At 37.6% G+C, this 26,159-nt stretch overlaps 1 protein-coding gene across 3 annotated transcripts in view; it reads left to right on the forward strand.

Annotated features, from left to right (window-relative positions):
• The window catches only part of RADX (RPA1 related single stranded DNA binding protein, X-linked), an 87,720-nt gene that overhangs the window by 20,544 nt on the left and 41,017 nt on the right, over window positions 1-26,159 (forward strand). For 2 of the 3 annotated variants that reach the window (XM_088834089.1, XM_055437901.2), the window contains exons 4-10: window positions 8,243-8,351; window positions 8,552-8,643; window positions 8,751-8,873; window positions 12,050-12,154; window positions 13,506-13,670; window positions 15,690-15,850; window positions 16,639-16,814. In XM_088834089.1, the coding sequence (XP_088690215.1) occupies window positions 8,243-8,351; window positions 8,552-8,643; window positions 8,751-8,873; window positions 12,050-12,154; window positions 13,506-13,670; window positions 15,690-15,850; window positions 16,639-16,814 (931 nt within the window). The remainder of the gene's footprint in view (window positions 1-8,242; window positions 8,352-8,551; window positions 8,644-8,750; window positions 8,874-12,049; window positions 12,155-13,505; window positions 13,671-15,689; window positions 15,851-16,638; window positions 16,815-26,159) is intronic. The other variant, XM_088834090.1, reaches the window with a different exon arrangement.

A 26,159-nucleotide genomic window follows, 5' to 3' on the forward strand; every position in this document is an offset into this window, starting at 1 on the left:
TATGACTTCTTTGAATTTCCATTTTTCAAAATTGTAGGACACAGCAGTCAACAGTTTTAAGCACTGGTTTTGGTTTGTTATAGTTTTATACTGGACCTGTATTTCTATGTATTCTGAACTCCCTAGCTGACCTATTAAGGTTAATTACATAAAGAATGTTCAGATAATGTAGCCTTTGTTCACTGTTTACTGAAACATGTATTTAGGACAATTTTATATAATTCTTTATTAGTGTCTACCGGCTATTGATGGTAGACATCAATCTGGCTGGGTGAACAAGATATTAATTAATTTGGTACGACTAGTCCATTATCACATTACTCTTTATCATAGGAGAAGATAAACTGATTGCTGTTGAGATTTAATTAAGAAAATGTAGTGAAAGTTGGCAAGAAGAAGCTAATTCTAAACGTGTATTATTGTGTCTGCCAATTTATAAATTCTTTCCCATAACCATGCATCTCCAGGTGACAAAATTGCTTTTTAGTAAAAAGTGAGACATTCTTTGCCAATAGCCGATAAGGTAAGTGACTTTGTTGATGGCATATAATTGATCACTGGCATAGTGAAAATTGATGCCTAGTTCTCCTGATACCTAACCTAATGTTCTTTTTACTAAATACAGTGTTTTCTTATATAAAGAAAATTAAATTCAATCACCGTTTCTATGTGGCTGTGGACAAATCTAGAAATGAGTCTGTACTAATAGCTGCTTCTAAACCTTAAAAACGTATGGAAAGTGGGACAAAAGCATGTGGTCAGTAGATAAATAGTTATTAAAACATAGCAGTGAAAGTTAATTGAGCTCTATGCTATCTCTGCTACATAGAATTATAAGACTAGATTTTCATAATATAAACTCTCTTTTTAAGATATGCTGCTGCTGCTGCTAAGTCGCTTCAGTTCAGTTCAGTTCAATTCAGTCGCTCAGTCGTGTCTGACTCTTTGCGACCCCATGAATCACAGCACGCTAGGTCTCCCTGTCCATCACCAACTCCCAGAGTTCACTCAAATTCATGTCCATCGAGTCCGTGATGCCATCCAACCATCTCATTCTCTGTCGTCCCTTTCTCCTCCCGCCCCCAATCCCTCCCAGCATCAGAGTCTTTTCCAGTGAGTCAACTCGTCACATGAGGTGGCCAAAGTATTGGAGTTTCAGCTTTAGCAGCAGTCCTTCCAATGAACACCCAGGATTGATCTCCTTTAGAATGGACTGGTTGGATCTCCTTGCAGTCCAAGGGACTCTCAAGAGTCTTCTCCAGCACTACAGTTCAAAAGCATCAATTCTTCAGCGATCAGCGTTCTTCACAGTCCAACTCTCACATCCATACATGACTACTGGAAAAACCATAGCCTTGACTAGATGGACCTTGGTTGGCAAAGTAATGTCTCTGCTTTTTAATATGCTGTCTAGGTTGGTCATAACATTCCTTCCAAGGAGTAAGCGTCTTTTAATTTCATGGCTGCAGTCACCATCTGCAGTGATTTTGGAGCCCCCAAAAATAATGTCTCTCACTGTTTCCATTGACCGGATGCCATGATCTTTTTGAATGTTGAGTTTTAAGCCAACTTTTACACTCTCTTCCTTCACTTTCATGAAGAAGCTCTTTAGTTCTTCTTCACTTTCTGCCATAAGGGTGGTGTCATCTGCATATCTGAGGTTATTGATATTTCTCCCGGCAATCTTGATTCCAGCTTGTGCTTCTTCCAGCCCAGCATTCCTCATGATGTACTCTGCATAGAAGTTAAATAAGCAGGGTGACGATATACAACCTCAATGTACTCCTTTTCCTATTTGGAACCAGTCTGTTGTTCCATGTACAGTTCTAACTGTTGCTTCCTGACCTGCATACAGGTTTCTCAAGAGGCAGGTCAGGTGGTCTGGTATTCCCATCTCTTTCAGAATTTTCCACAGTTTATTGTGATCCACACAGTCAAAGGCTTTGGCATAGTCAATGAAGCAGAAATAGATGTTTTTCTGGAACTCTCTTGCTTTTTCCATGATCCAGCGGATGTTGGCAATTTGATCTCTGGTGCCTCTGCCTTTTCTAAAACCTGCTTGAACATCTGGGAGTTCACGGTTCACATATTGCTGAAGCCTGGCTTGGAGAATTTTGAGCATGACTTTACTAGCGCGTGAGATGAGTGCAACTGAGTGGTAGTTTGAGCATTCTTTGGCATTGCCTTTCTTTGGGATTGGAATGAAGACTGACCTTTTCCAGTCCTGTGGCCACTGCTGAGTTTTCCAAATTTGCTGGCATATTGAGTGCAGCACTTTCACAGCATCATCTTTCAGGATTTGAAATAGCTCGACTGGAACTCCATCATCTCCACTAGCTTTGTTCGTAGTGATGCTTTCTAAGGCCCACTTGACTTCACATTCCAAGATGTCTGGCTCCAGGTGAGTGATCACGCCATCGTGATTATCTTGGTCGTGAAGATCTTTTTTGTACAGTTCTTCTGTGTATTCTTGCCACCTCTTCTTAATATCTTCTGCTTCTGTTAGGTCCATACCATTTCTGTCCTTTATGGAGCCCATCTTTGCATGAAATGTTCCCTTGGAATCTCTAATTTTCTTGAAGTGATCTCTTGTTTTTCCTATTCTGTTGTTTTCCTCTATTTCTTTGCATTGATCGCTGAGGAAGGCTTTCTTATCTCTCCTTGCTGTTCTTTGGAACTCTGCACTCAGATGCTTATATCTTTCCTTTTCTCCTTTGCTTTTCACTTCTCTTCTTTTCACAGCTATTTGTAAGGCCTCCTCAGAGCCATTTTGCTTTTTTTCATTTCTTTTCCATGGGGATGGTCTTGGTCCCTGTCTCCTGTACAATGTCATGAACCTCCATCCAGAGTTCATCAGGCACTCTATCTATCAGATCTAGTCCCTTAAATCTATTTCTCACTTCCACTATATAATCATATGGAATTTGATTTAGCTCATATCTGAATGTCTAGTAGTTTACCCTACTTTCTTCAATTTCAGTCTGAATTTGGCAATAAGGAGTTCATGATCTGAGCCACAGTCAGTTCCTGGTCTTGTTTTGCTAACTGTTTACAGCTTCTCCATCTTTGTATGCAAAGAATATAATCAATCTGATTTTGGTGTTGACCATCCGGTGATGTCCATGTCGCTTCAGTCGTGTCCAACTCTGTGCGACCCCATAGACGGCAGGCGAAGCTATTTATACCTTTAAGTGAATAATTACAAATACAGAAATCATTTTTAAAATGAGAGCTTTAATGAGAATATGTTTAAAATGCACGTTTTAGTCTTTAGAACAGTTTTATTTATCAGTGTTAGCATCAGTCTCTGCTATCCCACACCTTTTTAATAAGTAATAGGACTTTTTCCCTCTTCATCAAGGGTCAGTGAGCTATTTTATAAATAGCTGAATAGTAAATATTATAGGATGTGTAAGTAGTATAGTCTCTTTCACAACAACTCAGCTCTGTCTTTCTTGAGTGAAAGCAACCAAAGATAATATGTCAATGGATGGGCATAGCTGTGTTGTTACAGTAAAACTTTTATTTGCAAAACACAGGCAGCCATCTACAAGCCATAGTTTGCCTAGTGTTCATGTATAAGTGGATCTCAGTACTACTGATACATTAGTATTATTTGGGGAGCTTTAAAGAACCATGACCACCCCACTCTCAGAGATTTTGAATTAATAATTATTCTGAGGAGGGGACCACACATTGAGGTATCTCTGAAACCTCTCAGATGGATTCTAATGTACAGCCAGGGTTGAAAACTATTGATATATGATCTTTAAAAATCTCAGTGTGATTAATCATCTTTTAAAGGGAAAAAAATAAGTTTTGTAAACTGTGCTAGGCACAGGGGACACAAAGATACGTAATATAGAGTTCTACCCTTAGTATTAACCTAACACATAGATAGAGAACCTATGGACACAGCAGGGGAAGGAGAGGGTAGGACGAATTAAGAGAGTAGCATTGAGACATATACATTACTCTATGTAAAAAGATAGCTAGTGGGAAGCTGCTGTATAGTACAGGGAGCTCAACTAGGTCCTCTGTGATGACCTAAGGAGTGGGAAGGAGGCTCGGGAAGGAGGGGATATATGTCTACTTACAGCTGATTCATGTTGTTGTACAGCAGAAACCAACACAACAATTATCCTCCAATTTAAAAAATAATTAGTCTAACATATGTAAGATGAACAAATTACATTAACATGAAAGACTGCTGACAGTAAACAGTAAGAAAAAAGGATGAATAGAAGGGGAGAGGAAATGAACAGAAATGTAGTTGAGGAAAGAATGAATGGTCTGGAGAGTAGGAGAATGAGTTGAATTGGAGAAAACGTAAGTAAGGGTTAGCAATAAGAACAGGGTAGTTTAAATGTTATGAGAGAATACATGAGAAAGAGGATACAACGAGGGACAGTTCGGTCAGTACAGAAATAAGGATCTGTGATACTATCACTGCCTTCTAGGTGTTGATGTTGGAACACAAACTGTTGGGGGTAATTTAGCTTGGTTTATTTTTTCATTCTTACACATATAGTTGTAAGTTATAGAAACTAATGTAATTTTAAAGAAACTAGATAAATGGAAGCTTGTGAAGATAAATTCTGTTGTAAAAAAAAAGGAATATTTGCTGGCAATGTATGATTTTTGTATATTGCCTTTTTGTTTATTGTTCTGTCCTATCTTATACAAAATAGTGTTCAGTTGACATACACAAATAGTAAACCTTTTAAAGTCTTGAGATTTTCAGACTGTATTACATAACACATATTGAGGTAATAACCTTAAGTGTTTTTGGTTTGGGGTGAAGGAAGTTTTTAATTCATTTGAAATCCTAGCATTTTAGAGCTGGGAGGGACCTTGAGTATAACTGAGTAACTATGGCTATGAAAGTGCTTTGTAAAATACAAACTATTTTCTAGGTGCAAGGTAATACCATGTAATACAAACTTCCTTCACTCATATATGAAAAGGTAAAAGAGAATTTTGTAGTCACATGTTTGGTAATAGGCAAAATGAGAAAGCAGTCATCTTCATCCTGGTTTAATCTTTGTTTGCTACATAGCAAATCCTTAGAAAAATATTGACATTAAAGAAATAAGAAACCCAGATAGTTCCATAACTATTAAAGTGAATCAGAGGTTTAAAATAATCACACACACACATTACCCACCCACCAGGCAGGTATCATTTTATAGGCAAATTCTAGCAAACATTGAAGGAATGTATCATTCCAAAATTTCCAGAGAATAAAGTAAGAAGGTATACTCTCCGGCTTATTCTTTGCTACCAATATAACCTTGATAATCAAAACCAAATAAGAATTTTATGTACAAAATTTGAAAGGGACTTTAGCATAGACTTCTATCTCTATAGCTTAAAATAAGGAGAAATAATTCTCAAATATGAATATTAATATATAATTTGAAAGGGGAATTAACATAGATTTCTATATGTAATTAAAATAACAGGAAATAAATCTCAAATATTAATATCAAAAAAAAGAATTTTATGAATGAGGAAAACTAAAGGCTGCCTTCAGCTATGAACATATATACAGATATACAAAATTGAAGGTTAGCAAACTGAATTCAGTTATATGTAAAAAAAAAAAAGATTACACATTGTGACTAAGTTGTATTGTTTTCCAGCAATGCAAAGTTACTTACAAAAATAGACAAGTGTCACTACCACATTAATAGATTAAAGAGGGTTGTCCTGATAGAGCCATAAAAGACATTTGCTAAAATTTTACATGCACTCATAAATTTTAAAAAGAAAATAGCAAGAAAAGGAACTTTCCATAACTGATAAAGGATGTTTTCCAAACCAAATGAAAAAAAAGCACAACTCTTAAGGGGAAAATTTAGAAACACTCCAAAATTTTTTGGGGGGCCATGCTTTGTGTCATACCAGATCTTAGTTCCCCAAGCAAGGATTGAACCCAAGCCCTCTGTAGCGGAAGGGCAAAGTCTTAATGACTGTACTACTAGGGAAGTCCTGAAACACTCCTTTGTAAAATGGGGACCATTGATGGTCTCTTATTACTATTTCTGTTTAATGTTGTACAGGCTGCCCTTGCCAATGTGGGGATGCATGAGTGCCTATGTGCTCAGTTGTGTCTTGATTCTTTGCGACCCCATGGACTCTAGCCCGCTAGGCTTCTCTGTCCTTGGAATTCTCCAGTCAAGAATACTGGTGTGGGTTTTCATTTCCTCCTCCAGGGGATCTTCCCAACCCAGGGATCAAACCCACATTGGCAGGTTGGTTCTTTACCACTGCACCACCTAGTGAGAAGATAAAATCCATTAAAAGCATAAGAGCTTTTTATTGAGGTATAATTGATGTATTGGCCTCCTGGGTAGCTCAACTGGTAAAGAATCTGCCTGCAATGCAGTAGACCCCCATTTGATTCCTGGGTTGGGAAGTTCCCCCCAGTGAAGGGATAGGCTACCCACTCCAGTATTCTTGGACTTCCCTAGTAGCTCAGATGGTAAAGAATCCTGCAATGCAACAGACCTTGCTTCGATCCCTGGGTTGGGAAGATCCCCTGGAGGAAGCATCTTTTGGATAGCACACAGAAATGGTAACCATAAAAGAAAGATTAATAAGCTTAGTTACATTAAAAGTAAGAACTTCTGGGACTTCCCTGGTGGTCCAGTGGCTGACTCCACGCTCCCAGTGTAGAGGGCCCAGGTTCTATTCCTGATTGGGAAACTAGATCCCATATGCCACAGCTAAGAGTTTACATGCCACAGGTAAAAGATACTGCATGCTGCAGCTAAGACCCAGCACAGCCAAATAAATAAAATATTTTTTAAAAGGATAAAACAAAAATTAAGAACTTTTGTCCATCAAAAGACACCCCAAAAAATCCAAAAACTGGGTGAAGATATTTTCAATAGTATAATCAACAAAGGTATTCAGTATATATAAAGAACTAATACAAATAAGAAAAAGACAATCCAGTAGAAAAAATGTTCAAAAATATTAGGAGGTATTTCACAAAAGAGGATGCATAGATGAACTATAGGTATATGAAATGTTGTTGAACATAATTAGTAGTAAGAGAAGTACAAAATAAGACCATGACAAATTGCCATTTTGTATCACTAGATTGAAAAAAAATAAGACATTTAGGAATTTCCCTGGCTGTCCAGAGATTAAGACTCTGTGCTTCCACTGCAGGGGCACAGGTTCGATCCCTGGTCAGGGAAATAAGATTCCATATGCTGTGTGGTACAGCCAAAATAAATTTAACAGAACCAAAATTTGGAGAGGATGTGGCTCAATGGAATTCTTGCACATTGCTGCTGAAACTGTTAATAGTTTAAATTAATATTTAGTAGATATTAATAAATATAATAATATTAAACTAAGTGAAGAGTTAATAAATACTACCTTAGAATAGTTTGGAATTATCCTATAGAGTGACTTCACTGGTGGCTCAGACAGTAAAGCATCTTCCTACAATGCAGGAGACCTGGGTTTGATCCCTGGGTTGGGAAGATCCTCTGGAGAAGGAAATGGCAACCCACTCCAGTACTCTTACCTGTTAAATCCCATGGACAGAGGAGCATGGTAGGTTCCTACAGTCCATGGGGTCACAAAGAGTCGGACATAACTGAGCGACTTCTTCATCCTATAGAATGGAACATTTGCATATTTTATAATCCAGGGTTTCCCTTCTGGATATAATACCTTAGAAAACATTTGCCTGTGTGTACAAGGAGATATGCAGAAAAAATTCATAGTGACTGTTATGACAAAAGCTGGAAATAATCCAGATGTCTAACAATATGATGAAGAGTAAATGGAATTGTAGTATATCAACACCCTGGAATATTATTCGCAGTATAAATGAGAAAAAAATGCTACATGCAGCTGCATGGATGAATTTTAAGACCATAATGTTAAGTGGGGAAAATAGTAGCCCTAGAATACTACATTTTGGTATTACTCCATTTATTTAAAGTTCAAAAACAAATCCAAATAGTGTACTATTTTGGCAAAAACACTTAAGTGATTTTTAAAATACCTCTTTTTAAGAATTTAAGTATATGGTAAAACATAAAGATAAGTGGATGTGATAATGTCAGAATAGATAGAAGAAAGCTATTGAAAATGATCTAGTTCTTAGGTTTAGTGGTGGACTCAAAGTATTCAATCTATTTTTTGCTGTGTGTTATATACATGCGTATATTATTTTATATGTATATCATATTAAAGTAATATATTTCTTTTTCAGAAATCTGCCTGAATATTCGAGATCCTCCAAATAATATAACTATCATCCCAGAAAATCAGGTGAAACCAGAATGGAGATTGCCAAAATTAAATCACCGTTTTGTTACGAGGTAAAATTAGATTCTTGTAAAATATCTCAAATATTAATTTTTCACTGTTAGTCACTGAAATAAGGTATTATAATTTGTTCAAAATCTCCCCCAAATTATGCTGTAGCAGTTAAATAAATAAGTATTTTCATTCATATTTGTAGAATGCTCTTTTGCTATTTAAAAATAAAATATCTATTTAATAATTTTCCTTCTTTTAGATCAGAACTGGATAAGCTGCCAAATAATAGTATCTGTGATGTTATTGGCGTTTTGGTTTTTGTAGGAAGGGTCCAGCGGTCAAAAAAGAAGGGTAAGCTTTTGATATTGAAAGTCATAAAATGTATTTCAGTGAATAATTCTATGTTCATATGTGTATAATCCATTGCCTTCATTTATTCTAATATTCTATCCATATAGATAGCCGTGAAGACTTTTGGTCATATCGCTGGATTCACATTGCTGACGGGACTTCAGAACAACCATTTATAGTGGAGCTGTTTTCAACATCTCAGCCAGAAATCTTTGAACATATTTACCCAAGTACTCAGTTTAAATATTATTATCATTTTATATTTGGAAATGGGAGCATTAACTGAAAAAAGTAGTAGAGTATACTAACTTACAGAATGCCATGATACTGAACTAGCAAATTCAAGCAGTCTGATAGCACATATAAATTTTTAATATAATTCTATATTAATATTATCGGAGAAGGCAATGGGAAGCCACTCCAGTACTCTTGCCTAGAAAATCCCATGGATGGAGGAGCCTGGTGGGCTGCAGTCCATGGGGTCGCTACCAGTCGGACACGACTGAGCCATTTCACTTTCACTTTTCACTTTCACGCATTGGAGAAGGAAATGGCAGCCCACTCCAGTGTTCTTGCCTGGAGAAGCCCAGGGGCGGGGGAGCCTGGTGGGCTGCTGTCTATGGGGTCGCACAGAGTCGGACACGACTGAAGCGACTTAGCAGCAGCAGCATATTAATATTATAAGTGGTATTATAGATATTAACTGTCTTCTGGTTTTCTATTCAGAATTAATTTTGAATTGAAACTAGTTTTTCAGAAAACAGGTGCTCTTATTAATTCTCACTTTTAGCATTTTAGACATAAAAGCTTAAAATTCTGTGAAACTAAAGCATAGACCATTTCCTTTGTATTTGTTTGGAAACTGAATAAATAGACCCCATTTAAGACAATGAAGACTTTACTAATGTAGAATTAACTGGGAGAGGATTGGGAAACTATGTAATTAAATAATGACAGTGGTAAGTATGATGTCATTTGAGTATGAAATTAATATTAAGTTAATGGTGTTATACCACCTGGTCAATATTTTACTTACTTTGGTGTTGATTTTTCCCCTTATATTTATTGATATACATAGGTATTTTTCCACTACTTTTATTTATTTCAAGACATTTAAAGTATGTCCTACTATGTATTTTATGTAACAACTTAGTCTACAAATCTATTTTGATGAGGAAAAATATATTTACTACTTTCTTATAACAACTTCAGTGAAATTTTTCCTTGTTTGAATTTGTAACATAAAGCTATTTTAGATATGGTGAGCTATTTTTTCAAATGACTATATGAATGAAATACTGATTGTTAAATGCTTGCCAAAATTGGGGAAATTCCCATCTTGACTACGTGTATTTTTTTGATCAGCAGCAACATAGAAATGGTAGAACATCAGGTTGTCTAGAGACCATATACAGGGCTGTTCTACTACCCCTTTATTCTCTATTGTAAAATGATATTACCCACTATTCAGATATTACCTCATTAGAATCCACCTTATGCTTGTGAGTTTAATATATATATATGTGAATAGAACTAAACATTACCCCAACTATGATTGGAGGGGAGAGCAGAAAGAGAATTTTGACCAAAACCAAGGTATGGGTTTCCAAGGTAAGTGGGGCTGTGACCTTTCATAAACTTCTCTCAGGGCTTAGATAGTTGATAGTGATGTTCACTCATGACAATTTAGATGGGTTTTATGGCCAGGTCCCTCTCTCTCTATAGCCACTATAGTTGTTTTAATAAAACTGACACAGGTTTTGGCGAATGATTTTTCACAGAAATGTTGCCATGTAGTCACATTCTATTTCTTATGGAAACATGAAATATATCTTTTAAGAAAAGTTTATATGGAGCTTAGTGAGATTTACTCTAGTACAAGAATTGACAGCAATCACTATTCATTTTCATCTTTTGACCGAGAGTGAAGGAAAAATTTGTGAAATAAATGGTGAATGTTAAGGGAGCTTCAGGCCTATGAAGGAGAACATAACTAAGGATCTTCTGGAACAGTACCGGAATCCTTTGGGAGCAGGGCATCTGTTTTATCTTGGGTGTGTGTGCTCAGAATCACAGGCTTTGGCAATGCATGGTGCTGTGGAAGGCCCATGGTGTGTGCATGCTGGGGCACCACTGGCCCAGGGCCACCTTTTTTACTTTTCATTAAGAAAAGTGAAGAACTGAGGGGAAATTTTTTTTCACTGCTTATTATATATTAGTTGCTCATAGATGTTACTTAATTTTGTACGTACAGTTACCTTTTAAATAGGTGATGTTTTTACAAATTTATGGGTGAGGAAATAAAGGTCAAGAGAGATTTTAAACAGCTAGAAGGTGTTAGGTTCAAATGTCTTATTTTTAGCAACCATGAACTTAGAGATTTCTTTAGTGTTCTTATGTCAGCATCTTTAATCATGAATACTCACATCTTTGAACAGTTTTTGAAATAAAAACAATATAAATCAAGAGAATTATTCTTAGTCATTTGAACAGATTTTCTTTTCATTGCTCCAGAATAAAGAACTAGTTAAATGAGAGATACAGGAAATGAATTTATAGATATTATCATGCTCTAGGGAAATACTCATTCTCAAATAAGAGCTTACTGTTGATAGGAAATTGCAAGTATTTATATTTATTTCTTCATTTCCTGATTTGTAAGATAACTGTTTTGGCACATAGTAAGTTAAAATTTTAAAGATATTGTTGGATAAGTAAACTCTTCCTAAATAACCTGATAGTTACAAAACAGTTGGTAGCTTTTGAAAGTGGTTGAAATCTGAAGACATAATAATCTCATTTTCAAGGATTCTTTTTAGTCTATCTAGTTGGTGAGGAAAACCAACAGAAAAGAATACGTGGTAGAAGCCCCGTCTTTGAGATTTAAAGTCTAATTGAGAAACACAATTAAAACACTTGCATAAACAAGTTCACATTAATAGTGTATAGCTCTACCTGATAGAAAGAGTGAGAGTAATTTCGGGGATCAAGGTTAAATTGGGTTAATCAGTGAAAACATGCAGAAGCTCAGTTTCTTTTCTCTGTGGGAAATAACGGTTCACACTCAGTTGTGTGGCCAATTAAAAGACTTTCACTCTTCAACTGTCCAGTAAGCAGGGCCTTCGGTTATGTGCAGCTGCTGTATTAAAACTTCCTGAAGGAAAAGTGTTAGATCCTTGTTGCTCCAAGTGTGGTCAAAGGGCTAGCACTAGTATCACCTAAGATCTCACTAGTAAAAAATTTCAGGCCCCACACTAAAACCACTGAATCTGTATTTACATTTTAACAATTATCCCAAGTGATTCCTGAGTTCAGTAAAACCTGAGAAGCACTCTGTTAGATCGTGATCTAGGTATTTCCCTTTGAAATGCATAAATAATTTCATAAGTATTTTCTTTTCCTGCAGTGACATATTTCATGTGTACACAGCTGAAAGTTACCAGAAATGATGCTCAAGTACCTAAACTGCTTTACCTCACCACTACAAACGAGAGTCACATGGTTATTACTGGTAAGCAATTTCTTTATATATTTAATTGGAAGTCTAATATATTTTCTCTTCATTAAATTAAATTTTCTATTATAACATTGAACCACAAGATAGCCTTATTTTGAACTCCTTCACTATAGATTGGTTTAACAAAGAATATGTGTGTGTGTGTGCACGCGTGTGCACAGTAATTGCTCAGTCCTGTCTGACTCTTCGCAACCCCATGGACTGTAGCCCACTAGGCTCCTCTATCCATGGGATTCTCCAGGCATGAATACTGGAGTGAGTTGCCATTCCCTTCTCCAGGGGATCTTCCCAACCCAGGGATCGAACCCAGGTCTTCTGCATTGCAGGCAGATTCTTTACCATCTGAGCCACTAGGAAGCCCCAACAAAGAATATACAGCCTATAATATATATTGCTTCGAGATGATTTACAATTTAAGCAATGATTTTCTGACTTTCTGAAGAATTTCTGAAAAATTTTACGTCCTTTGGTTAACTTTAATTCCTGCTTAATGTTAAGTTAGATAATCATAAATGGCTTCACAGATTGAAGACTGTTTGGCCCTGTATCACAATAAGGATTCAACTAACAGTAGTTTTAAAACATTAAAATGAAAATGTATGTTAAATTTTGGTCCCCAGACTTGCATTTTACTTACATAGCAAGCAAAGTCTCACTGCTTATCTACAAGTTTATTATTTTTTTCCATTCCCTCTGATAATTTGGGCAAAAAAATCAGATGAGAGAGTACTGTGGAATGTTGTACTTACTAGAATGCTACCATCTTGGTAATAAGGAAATTTGTCAAAGAAGAGTCCTAGGAAGGATGTAATACACATCTTTGTTTATACCTCATTTTATAAATATGAATAATATCAGATCTAATATATACTAATAATATCAGATGTAAATGACACAAGTACATTTCAAAGGCATGAATTTAAATGCTGAGCTATATTCACAGAAAATTTAGTTCATATGTGCTATCATACCTTTGGGTTAATACATTAAAATTGGTTTTCTAAGAAGATGCTAACCAGTTGGATAGTTAGAAAAGTCCAGACTATTAGTTTTCTTTTTCTTCTGGCTTTTTTTGGTGTCCTACAGACAGCTACAGTATAGCCCACAGAAACTGTAATATGTTTGATTTCCTTCTAGAATTAGGATTTATTAACCATCTTTGATAATTTTTGTATGCATATTCAGTATAATTATGTGCTACGTAGTGAATAAGTTGACTTCTTTTCTTGGTGACGTAAGATTGATCTTATATTAAAATGTTTTTATACACACAAATGTCCAGGCGGTTTACTACAGTGATTTGTTTTTGTTTTTTTTCCTTATTTTTTACCCTTTGTGCAATGAGGTCATAAAGGCCAGCCATATACCGATGATGCCAAGGTAAAAAAGTTTATTCAGTGGGTTAAAACGAAGAACGATTCTGGCGAAGTGAAGAATACAGTTATGGGTGGATATTATCCCTATCCACCAGTGCCAGAGACATTTTCGAAGTATAGTAGTTCTTGTAAAGGTACTGATGAAATTACTAGTCTTTTATGATTATATGCTATATGTATGGTATATGCCTTGTCATTTATTCATCTTTATTCTTTGAGTAGGCCAAAGTGTAGCAATACTCACTGTTAATAATTTGATTTTATCAACATATAAAAACATATGTCATGTCCCATAAAGGTGGATATTTTGATTTTATTAGACTGTAAGAAAAAAGGAATATAGACTGACTAAATGGAGATAATATCTTGATTTAAGGTCTTTGAGATAAAATCTGAATTGGTAGATCCCAACTCCTATAACATTATTTAGATTAAACATATGAAAGGATACATTGGACAATTTGATATCAAGATACAGATAACTGTATTAGGCCACTTTTATGGAATGATACATAGATATCCCTTGGTATCCATAGGGGATTGGTTCAAGGAGCCCCATGGATACCTAAATCTGCAGATGTTCAAACGCCTTACATAAGGGATATACAGTGATTACAGTTGGCTCTTTGTATCCACAGGTTTGCAAAACTTATGGATATGTGTATTGCAAAACTTGTGAATGACTGTGTATTGGATATAACTCAGTTGAGGCTCCACCTTTAAATAAACATGATATCAAAATTAGTGAGATTCAGAATAAGTACTGATGAGAGACGTTAATTTATTTTACTAGAATTAAAATATGATAGTTGACAAGTTTAGCATATATTCTTTTTGAAAAGCTATGGGATAATTACACAGCTTTGGAAAAAAAGAAACTTTGAAATACTGATCTATCATCAGTTAAATATTGCCATCCTTCTATACCTCATAATGCCAGCAATATGTACTATATGCTATATATATCATATAGAGGATAGAAAATATTAATGTGTACTTCTACACAATGGCTAAGCAACACTTTATAGTTTGAAGTATGATATATAAATTACAGTAAATATGTAAAATTTCTGTATCAAATTAAGACACCAGACTAGAAGACTTTATCACAATTTAACTGACCTATGTATTTTACCGACATTACCTTCAGTTCAGTTTAGTCGCTCAGTTGTGTCCGACCCATGAATCATAGCACGCCAGGCCTCCCTGTCCATCACCAACTCCCGGAGTTCACTCAAACTCATGTCCATCGAGTCCGTGATGCCATCCAGCCATCTCATTCTCTGTTGTCCCCTTCTCCTCCTGCCCCCAATCCCTCCCAGCATCAGAGTCTTTTCCAGTGAGTCAACTCATCGCATGAGGTGGCCAAAGTACTGGAGTTTCAGCTTTAGCATCAGTCCTTCCAATGAACACCCAGGATTGATCTCCTTTAGAATGGACTGGTTGGATCTCCTTGCAGTCCAAGGGACTCTCAAGAGTCTTCTCCAGCACCACAGTTCAAAAGCATCAATTCTTCGGCGATCAGCGTTCTTCACAGTCCAACTCTCACATCCATACATGACCACGGGAAAAACCATAGCCTTGACTAGACGGACCTTGGATGGCAAAGTAATGTCTGCTTTTTAATATGCTATCTAGGTTGGTCATAACTTTCCTTCCAAGGAGTAAGTGTCTTTTAATTTCCTGGCTGCAATCAGCATCTGCAGTGATTTTTGAGCCCTTCAGTTCAGTTCAGTTCAGTTCAGTCGCTCAGTCGTGTCCGACTCTTTGCGACCCCATGAATCACAGCATGCCAGGCCTCCCTGTCCATCACCAACTCCCGGAGTTCACTCAAACTCATGTCCATCGAGTCCGTGATGCCATCCATCCATCTCATTCTCTGTTGTCCCCTTTTCCTCCCGCCCCCAATCCTTCCCAGCATCAGAGTCTTTTCCAGTGAGTCAACTCGTCGCATGAGGTGGCCAAAGTATTGGAGTTTCAGCTTTAGCATGAGCCCTTAGGGGATGCCAAATAAAAGCACAAAGTCTCACATATTTAACTTATTATCAAGTTTATAATTTTCATGTTGTGAAATTACAATGCAAATCTAATTCTTATTTTTGTCATTTCAGTTCTTTAAAACTTACAGTTTCCTTGGAATTACTCTTTTGCAGTTGAATCGCTCTTGACAGCTATAAGTGAAGTAAAGGCGGAGCTTGAAGACTTGCAGTATAGGGAACAAAAGCGCATTGCAATTCAGGGAATAATTTCTGTTATAAAGTATGTCCTGCCTGACAGGGCAACTGAAAGTGCCTCAGCATCTGAAACACTACAGGTATGGTGCCAGAGAATTAATAGTATATCTCTGAAAGCACTGTGATTTTAATCACAATTGGTATTATATCTTGTACAATTCATTCAGAACTCAAATGTATTAACTCTTAATGATGTAAACCTAAAAGGAAAAGCTTCATTTTTAGTTTGTTTTCTTTATGTCATTTATTTTGGAGCAGTCTGGACTACAGTCACAGCCTCTGATATTTCCCTAGGCCCCCCAAACTTGGTATCCTGTTTTTGCTTTCTATGTAATAATGATCCTGTCATGATAGCCTTTATTTAGATTTCCAGGTGATATTTGTGATTACATTCATTTCTTACCTTTTGTCCAGGCCGAAAGTATAGGTACATTCCCACTGGAAATTTTTAGCTCTATTGTCAGACTTGGCAGTTCTACCCAGATTTTATTAAGAGGTAGAAATGACTCTTGGAGGATAAATGCTGTAGAAGAGGCCACTTCTGGACTCTAGGCTAAATCAAGACAAGTTAATTTTTTCCATGAGTTTATGTTTTTAAAAGTTATTTCTAAGATTACTATTCTTATGGAAAGATGCATCTAATCCAACTTTACAGTTATATAAGGAAGACTTTTGTTTATCTTTTTGAAATATGTTACTAACACTTGGATTAAGATAAATAAACTTTATAAAAGCATTGTTATGATTACAAAGTTTTGTCACAACTCAAGTTACGAAAAATGAATATGCTAAAAGTGTAGAGTCTTTTAAGAGAGAAATAATTTTTGTGAATTAGTTTAAAATGTTTTCTTCAAATTTTTGGTTTCAGAATGCTAACCGACCCTCAACATCTGAAGCAGCTAGGAAAGAAAGTCAAAGTCAGGAAAAAGATGGCAAACGTCATCACGATGATGGTTCTGGGAGTTCTCAATGTTGTCATTCTGCAGAGGCAAGTTCAGGCCCTGTCACGAAGAAAAAAATTATGCAAACCCCAAGTGGCAAACAGTAAGTCATTTGTATTAAGTATATACATAGCATGTGCTTTTTCATTTGTTTCTATCCTATAAAATGAGCAGTGGTACTGGAAGTTGTATAGTTTTCTACGGCTGCCAAAGTCCAAGATCAAGGTATAGGCAGGGTGGGTTCCCTCTGAAGGCTATGAGGAAGAATCTGTTTCATGCATCTCCCTTAGCTTCTAGTGGTTTAGTGGCAGTCTTTAGCATTCCTTGGCTTATGTAAGTTATCACTTGAATCTCTGCCTTTGTCTTCACATGGCATTCTCCCTGTGGGTATATATGTGTCCAAGTTTTCTTTAAGGACACCAGCCATATTGAATTAGGGACCCACTCTGGAGTACCAGTCTACTCTAGTATGAACTCATCTTAACCGGTTACATCATCAATGACCCTACTTCCAAATAAGGTCATATTCTTATGGTCATTTAACATGTAATTGGTTACGTATTGGTAGTAAGGGTGGTGTTTCACAGGAACATTATTCAATCCATAACAGTCTGCCCTCTAAAAACTCATGTTCTTCTCACATATAAAATACATTCACTCCATCAGAACACCCCCCAAAGTCTTAATCAATACCAGTATTTACTCTCATTTCTAAATATCATATAAATCTTATATGGATGAGATACAGGGTGTTTCATCCTGGACAAAATTCTTTTCCATCTGTGAGCCTATGAAACTAGACATATTACCTTCCAAAATACAATGGTGGGACAGACATAGGATAAGTATTCCCATTTCAAAAGGGAGAAATCGGGAAGAAAAAGGAGGTTATGGGTCACAGGCCAATTTGAAACCTAGCAAGGCAAATGCTATTTGGCTTTAAGGCCCCAGAATTATCCTCTCTGGCAGAGTACTGTGTCCTTTGGGCCCACTGAGATGGCAGCCCCACCCCCATGGCACTGAGTGGTGGCCCTGCACTCTGGAACTGAAAAAGTGGCCCTGGCTTCTGGAATTCAGGAGGTGTCCCTGCCTTCTAGAATGGAGGAAATGGTCTCACTCCTCAGGGTCATTTTTCCCCTTTCTTGAAGGATAATACTTGATCACAGCTGGATATCTCTGTCAGCTCATTTCCTGACTGTAAAATCCCAGAAGTCCAATGGCATTGCATTCCTGTATTTCTTCCCACCTATGTTCCTTTCAGTTGAAGCTAATAGCATGCCTACTGAGTTGGTTGACTGGATCCACAAGTCGTAATCTCTTGGGCATATGGTTATCTAGCAATGCTCTTAGTATGCTTCCCAAAGCAAGCTTTCATATGTTTTTCAGTGCGGAAAGGCTGATAATTTTTCAAGTATTGATGGTTCTTTTTTTTTTTTCATTTCTTTTTTTTTTTTTGGCCATGCTGTGCAGCTTGTGGGATCTTAGTTCCCCACCCAGGGATTGAACCTAGGCCCTTGGCAGTGAAAGTGTGGAGTCCTAACCACTGGACCTCCAGGGAATTCCTTGATTCTTTTTTTCTGAACAATTGCTTTTCAACTTTTCTCCCTTCTTGTATTTTATTATAAGCGTCAAGAAGAAACCAGACTGTGTCTTCAACACTTTGCTTAGAAATCTCTTCATCTAAATATACAAGTTCATCTTATATATGTTTCACTTTCCATTCAACAGAACACAGTTTGGCCACGTACCCTGCCACTCTGTATCAAGGATTATCTTTCATCCAGTTTCCAATAACATTTCTGTCTGAAACCTTACCAGAAGCACATTTTACATTCACATTTCTAGTTCTGTTCTTGACACTGAATGTATTCTCGTAGACAGCAGAAACTTTCTCTACCACTCCTTTTCTTTCAGAGCCCTCAAGAGATTCTCCTTCAAAATCCATATTTCTACCAACATTCTCTTCAGGGCTTTCTAGGCTTTTTATGTTATGCACCTCAAAAATCTTCCCAACCCAGGGAATGAACTCACATCTCTTGGCATCTCCTGCATTGCAGTTGGATTCTTTACTGCTGAGCCACCAGGAAAGCCCCCTTCACTTAATACCAAATTCCAAAGCCACTTCTATGTTTTTATGTATTTGTTATAGCAGCACACCACTTACTGATACCAAAATCTGTACTAATTTTCTAGGACTGCTATAACAAAGTACCACAAACTGTTTGACTTATACAACAGAAATTTATTGTTTCACAGCTTTGTAAGTCCAAAATCAAGGTGTCAGTAGAATGGATTCCTTTTGAGGGCTGTGAGAAAGTCTGCCCCATGCCTTACCCCTAGGAGCTGGTGATTTGCTAAGCATCTCAGGCTTTCCTTGGCTTGTATAAACATCACTCCAATCTCTGGGTCCAAATTTCCCCATGTGATAAGGGCATCAGTCATTGCATTAGGGGCCCACCCTACTCTAACATGACCACGTCTTAATTAAATTACATCTTCAGTGACCCTATATCTCAGTTCAGTTCAGTTCAGTCGCTCAGTTGTGTCTGACTCTTTGCGACCCCATGAATCACAGCACGCCAGGCCTCCCTGTCCATCACCAACTCCCGGAGTTCACTCAAACTCATGTCCATCAAGTCGGTGATGCCATCCAGCCATCTCATTCTCTGTCGTCCCCGTCTCCTACCACCCCCAATCCCTCCTAGCATCAGAGTCTTTTCCAGTGAGTCAACTCGTCACATGAGGTGGCCAAAGTATTGGAATTTCAGCTTTAGCATCAGTCCTTCCAATGAACACCCAGGATTGATCTCCTTTAGAATGGACTGGTTGGATCTCCTTGCAGTCCAAGGGACTCTCAAGAGTCTTCTCCAGCACCACAGTTCAAAAGCATCAATTCTTCAGCGATCAGCTTTCTTCACAGTCCAACTCTCACATCCATACATGACCACGGGAAAAACCATAGCCTTGACTAGATGGTTGGCAAAGTAATGTCTCTGCTTTTTAATATGTTATCTAGGTTGGTCATAACTTTCTTCCAAGGAATAAGCGTTTTTCCTGACTGCAATTAGCATCTGCAGTGATTTTGGAGCCCAAAAAAATAAAGTCTGACACTGTTTCCACTGTTTCCCCATCTATTTCCCATGAAGTGATGGGACCAGATGCCATGATGTTTGTTTTCTGAATGTTGAGCTTCAAGCCAACCTTTTCACTCTCCTCTTTCACTTTCATCAAGAAGCTTTTGAGTTCCTCTTCACTTTCTGCCATAAGGGTGGTGTCATCTGCATATCTGAGGTTATTGATATTTCTCCCGGCAATCTTGATTCCAGCTTGTGCTTCTTCCAGCCCAGCGTTCCTCATGATGTACTCTGCATAGAAGTTAAATAAGCAGGGTGACGATATACAACCTCAATGTACTCCTTTTCCTATTTGGAACCAGTCTGTTGTTCCATGTCCAGTTCTAACTGTTGCTTCCTGACCTGCATACAGGTTTCTCAAGAGGCAGATCAGGTGGTCTGGTATTACCATCTCTTTCAGAATGTTATTGTGATCCACACAGTCAAAGGCTTTGGCATAGTCAATGAAGCAGAAATAGATGTTTTTCTGGAACTCTCTTGCTTTCTCCATAATCTAGCGGATGTTGGCAATTTGATCTCTGGTGCCTCTGCCTTTTCTAAAACCTGCTTGAACATCTGGGAGTTCACGGTTCACATATTGAACCTGAAGCCTGGCTTGGAGAATTTTGAGCATGGCTTTACTAGCGCGTGAGATGAGTGCAATTGTGCAGTAGTTTGAGCATTCTTTGGCATTGCCTTTCTTTGGGATTGGAATGAAGACTGACCTTTTCCAGTCCTGTGGCCACTGCTGAGTTTTCCAAATTTGCTGGCATATTGAGTGCAGCACTTTCACAGCATCATCTTTCAGGATTTGAAATAGCTCAATTGGACTTCCATCAAGGTTAAATTCCAAGGTAATGGGGGTTAGGACTTCAACGTGAATATTGAGGGGGCACAGTTCAACCCATAACATAAGCTCTTATCTGCCATATTCAGCATGGACTAATTGAATGTAACTTTAAAATAGGGAATTACAAAAAGAAAATAACCATTTTTGTCTTTTTGTAATTCTACATATAAGGGAGATCATACAGTATTTGTCTTTCCTAGTCTGACTTATTTCACTTACTATGATAATCTCAGGGTCCATCCATGTTTTTACAAATGATAAGATTTCATCTTTTTATTGCTGAGTAATATTCCACTATATACACTACATCTTTATCCATCTGTTGATTATTTAGATAATACTTAGATTATTTCCATTATCTTGGCTGTTACCAATATCGCTGTTGTGAATATAGGGGTGCGTGTATCTTTTCTGTTTTTTAATTTTTTTGACCATGCCATGCAGCTTGCAGGATCTTAGTTCCACAAACAGGTATCAAACCCGTGCCCCCTGCAGTGGAATCACAGAGTCTTAACCACTGGACCGCCAAGGAAGCCCCTGCTGTCTTTTTGATAATAGACATTCTGACAGGTGTGAAGGTTTGAGATGATAATCTCATTGTGGTGTTCATTTGCATTTCCATGATAATTAGTGATGTTGAACATCTTTTCCTGTCCCTGTTGGCTATCTGTATGACTTCTTTGGAAAAATATCTATTCAGGTCCTCTGCTCATTTTATTCGGATTGTTTATTTTTTTGAAGCTGAGTTGTATGAGTTTTTTATATATTATGTATCTTAACCCCTGGTGGGATATGTGATTTGCAAATACCTTCTCTCATTTGGTAAGTTGTCTTTTCATTTTGTTGCTGGTTTTCTTTGCTGTGCAGAAGCTTTTTAGTTTAACGTTGTCCCATTTGTGTTTATTTTTGGTTTTGTTTCCCTTGCCTGAGGAGACCTATCTATAAAGATAATTCTAAAACCAAGGTGAAAGATCATACTTCCTATGTTTTTTTCTATGAGTTTTATGGTCTCAGGACCTACATTCAAGTCTTTACTCTATTTTGAGTTAATTTTGTGTGTGGTGGGAGATACAGTGGTCCAGTTTCATTTTTTTGTGTGTGACTGTCCAGTTTTCCCAATACCATTTATTGAAGAGACTTCTTCCACCACTGCATGTTCTTTGTTCCCTTGTTATAAATAAATTGTTCGTATATGTATGAGTTTATTTCTGAGACCTCAGTTCTGTTTCATTGATTTATGTGTCAGTTTTTCTGCCAATACCATACTGTTTTGATTATTATAGCTGTGTATATAGTGTGAAATCAAGAAGTATGATACCTCCAGTTTTGTTCTCATGATTGTTTTGGTTATTTGGGGTCCACTGTGGTTCCAAATAAATTTTTGAATTTTTTGTTCTATTTCTGGGAAAAATGTCTTTGGGATTTTGATAGGAATTGTAGTGAATCTGTAGATTGCTTTATGTGATATGGACATTTTAAATTAGGAAGCATTCCCTTCAATTTTTTGGAAGAATTTTAAAAGATAGAATTTTAAAAGAATTTAAAATTTTTAAATCATCTTTGAATGTTTGGTAGAATTCACCTATGAAGCTGTCTGGTCCTGGAGTTTTGCTTTGGGGGGTGGTTTTTTACTACTGTTTGATCATTTTACTGATCACTGTATTAGTGATCAGTCTATTCAGATTTTCTGTTTCTTCATGATTCAGTCTTAGAAACTTGTATGATTCTAAAATCTGTCCATTTCTTCTAACTTGTCCAATTTTAGGCTTGAAGTCTATTTTGTCTGATATGAGTATGGCTACACCTGCTTTCTTTTGTCTGCCCTTTGCGTGAAGCATCATCTTGCATGCCTTCATTTTGACCTTATGTTTCTCTTTATAGAGTTGAGATGAGTCTCCTGGAGGCAACATATAATTGTGTCTTGCTTTTTATTTATTTATTTTTTTTGTTTTTTTTTTTAAATTTTATTTTATTTTTTTAATCAAATAATCCAATTTTATTTTTTTTTCAAGTTGAACAGACTAAATTTCTTTAAACAAACTTACTTATACTCCAGAGTCCTTTAAAAACTTAATAGCATTTATACATTGAAGGTATTTGATTTTCTTGTAACTAGCACTTCAAATGCAACAAGCATTTGAAGCAACAAGCATTTGACCCAACAAGTAAAACTTTTTACAGTTCATAACTTTTATAAATAAAATAAATTAAATGTACAGTGAATAAGTTCTCTGAAATATTTCAATATTTCTGCAGGTTTAGTAACATCGTAAAATACATTTCAACTAAAATTCACAAATCTAAAAACCTGTTAGGCATTTTTAGGCGTTTTAAGTTGGAAATGAAGACCAATGTTACATCGTAATATGCCAATTACAAATAGTACTTCAAATAGCAAATACTACAGTTTGTCCCAAACTTTAAAAACTATTCATGAACTCAACACTGAACTATTGATGGCTATGAGAATTGTTTCCTAGCCTTTTTGAAAATTTCAACCCATTTACGTTTAAGGTAATTATTGATAAGTACGATCCCGTAGCCATTTTCTTTATTGCTTTGGGTTCAAGTTTATACACTTTTTCTGTGTTTGCTGTCTATAGAAGATCCTTTAGCATTTGTTGGAGAGCTGGTTTGGTGATGCTGAATTCCCTCAGCTTTTGCTTGTCTGTAAAGCTTTTGTTTTCTCCTTCATATTTGAATGAGATCCTTGCTGGGTATAGTAATCTGGGCTGTAGGGTATTTTCTTTCATCACTTTAAGTATGTCTTGCCACTCCCTTCTGGCCTGAAGAGTTTCTGTTGAAAGATCAGCTGTTATCCTTATGGGAATCCCCTTATGCGTTATTTGCTGCTTTTCCCTTGCTGCTTTTAATATTTGTTCTTTGTGTTTGATCTTTGTTAATTTGATTAATATGTGTCTTGGAGTATTTCGCCTTGGGTTTATCCTGTTGGGGACTCTCTGGGTTTCTTGGACTTGGGTGATTATTTCTTTCCCCATTTTAGGGAAGTTTTCAACTATTATCTCCTCCAGTATTCTCTCATGATCTTTCTTTTTGTCCTCTTCTTCTGGGACTCCTATGATTCGAATGTTGGAGCGTTTAACATTGTCCCAGAGGGCTCTAATATTGTCCTCATTTCTTTTAATTCGTTTTTCTTTTTTCCTCTCTGTTTCATTTATTTCTACAATTCTATCTTCTAGTTCGCTTATCCTGTCTTCTGCCTCTGTTATTCTACTGTTTGTTCCCTCCAGAGCGTTTCTGATCTCATCTATTGCATTATTCATTGTATATTGACTCTTTTTTATTTCTTCTAAGTCCTTATTAAATCTTTCTTCCATCTTCTCAATCCTTTTCTCCAGGTTATTTATCTGTAACTCCATTTTGCTTTCAAGATTTTGAATCATTTTCACCATCAAAATTTGAAATTCTTTATCAGGTAAATTCCCTATATCTTCTCCTTTTGTTTGTGTTGGTGGGCAATTATCTTGTTCCTTTACTTGCTGGGTATTTCTCTGCCTCTTCATCTTGCTTATATTGCTTTGCTTGGGGTGGCCTTTCTCTCTTCTGGCAGTTTGTGGAGTTCTCTTTATTATGTAGTTTCTTCGCTGTGTGTGGGGTTGGACGGGTGATTGTCTGGGTTCCCTGGTTAGGGAAGCATGTGTCGGTGTTCTGGTGGGTGGAGCTGGATTTCTTCTCTCTCCTTTAGAAGACAATGGGCTGCTTTTCTGGGAGCCTGATGTCCTCTGCCAGTATTCAGAAGTTGTTTTGTGGACTTTACTCCGTGTTCAAATGTTCTTTTGATGAATTTGTGGGGGAGAAAGTGGTCTTGCCGTCTTATCCCTCCGCCATCTTGTTCCTTCCTCCCCAGAACACTGGATTCTTATATTCCACTTGGTCGTGGAGTATCTCTTCCCAGTTGCTCCAGCAAGGCGCAGCCGCTGTACCTTACCTTGGACGAGGGGTATCTCCTCAAGGCCGCCCCTCCTGCTTTGAATGTGGCTCAGCTCCTCTCAGCCCTCCGGTGCCCAAGCAGCCACCGCCTCCTGGACGTGGTACAGCTCCTCTCGGCCACCGCCCTAACCCTGGGCGCGGGGTAGCTCATCTCAGCCACGATTCTGCACGTGGTCGGTTGCGCCGGAGCTGGGCGTCTCCCGCGCCTGCGCCGCCGGAGCCGGGCGTCTCCGTGTCTTGCTTTTTAATCCATCCAGCCACGCTTTTTAATCCACCCAGCCACTGTATCTTTTGATTGGTGAATTCAATCCATTTACATTTAGGGTGATTATTGATAGATGAGGATTTAGTCACTGCCATTTCATCTTCTCTTTTCTGATTGCTCTGTTGTTCAGTCGTTCAGTCTTGTCTGACTCTTTGCAGCCCAATGGACTGCAGCACGCCAGGCTTCCGTGTCCTTCACTACCTCCTGGAGTTTGCTCAAACTCATGTCCATTGCTGCTGCTGCTGCTAAGTCGCTTCAGTCGTGTCGAACTCTGTGCGACCCCTCAGACAGCAGCCCACCAGGCTCTCCCATCCCTGGGATTCTCCAGGCAAGAATACTGGAGTGGGTTGCCATTTCCTTTTCCAATGCATGCATGCATGCTAAGTCACTTCAGTCATGTCTGACTCTATGCAACCCTATGGACAGCAGCCCACCAGGCTCCTCTGTCCACAGGATTCTCCAGGCAAGAATACTGGAGTGGGTTGCCAGTTCCTTCTCCCCATGTCCATTGAGTGCCATCCAACTATCTTATCCTCTGTCACCCCCTTCTCCTCCTGCCCTCAATCTTTCCCAGCATAAGGGTCTTTCAAATGAGTCGGCTCTTCGCATCAGGTGACCAGAGTATTGGAGGTTCAGCTTTAGCGTCAGTCCTTCCAATGAATATTTAAGGTTGATTTCCTTTAGGAGTGACTGATTTGATCTCCAAGGGACTCTCAAGAGTCTTCTCCAGTGCCACAGCTTGAAAGCATCAATTCTTTGGCACCCAGCCTTCTTTATAGTCCAACTCTCACATCCATACATGACTACTGGAAAACCGTACATAGCTTTGACTAGATGGACCTTTGTTGGTAAAGTGATGTCTCTGCTTTTTAATATGCTGTCTAGGTTTGTCATAGCGTTTCTTCCAAGGAGCAAGCATCTTTTAATTTCATGGCTACAGTAACCATCCGCAATGATTTTGGAGCCCAAGAAAATAAAGTCTGTCACTGTTTCCATTTTTCCCCATCTATTTGCCATGAAGTGATGGAACCAGATGCCATGATCTTAGTTTTTTTGCATATTGAGTTTTAAGCCAGCTTTTTCACTCTCCTCTTTCACTTTCATCAAGAGTCTCTTTAGTTCTTCTTCGCTTTCTCCCATAAGGGTGGTGTCATCTGCATATCTGAGGTTATTAATATTTCTCCCAGCAATCTTGATTCCAGCTTGAGCTTCATCCAGCTCCTCTTTTTACATGATGTACTCTGCATATAAGTTAAATAAGCAGGGTGA

Source organism: Moschus berezovskii, chromosome X (assembly GCF_049115385.1).
Source record: "Moschus berezovskii isolate FMDL1 chromosome X, NW_MosBer_1.0, whole genome shotgun sequence".
Classification (NCBI taxonomy): domain Eukaryota; kingdom Metazoa; phylum Chordata; class Mammalia; order Artiodactyla; family Moschidae; genus Moschus; species Moschus berezovskii.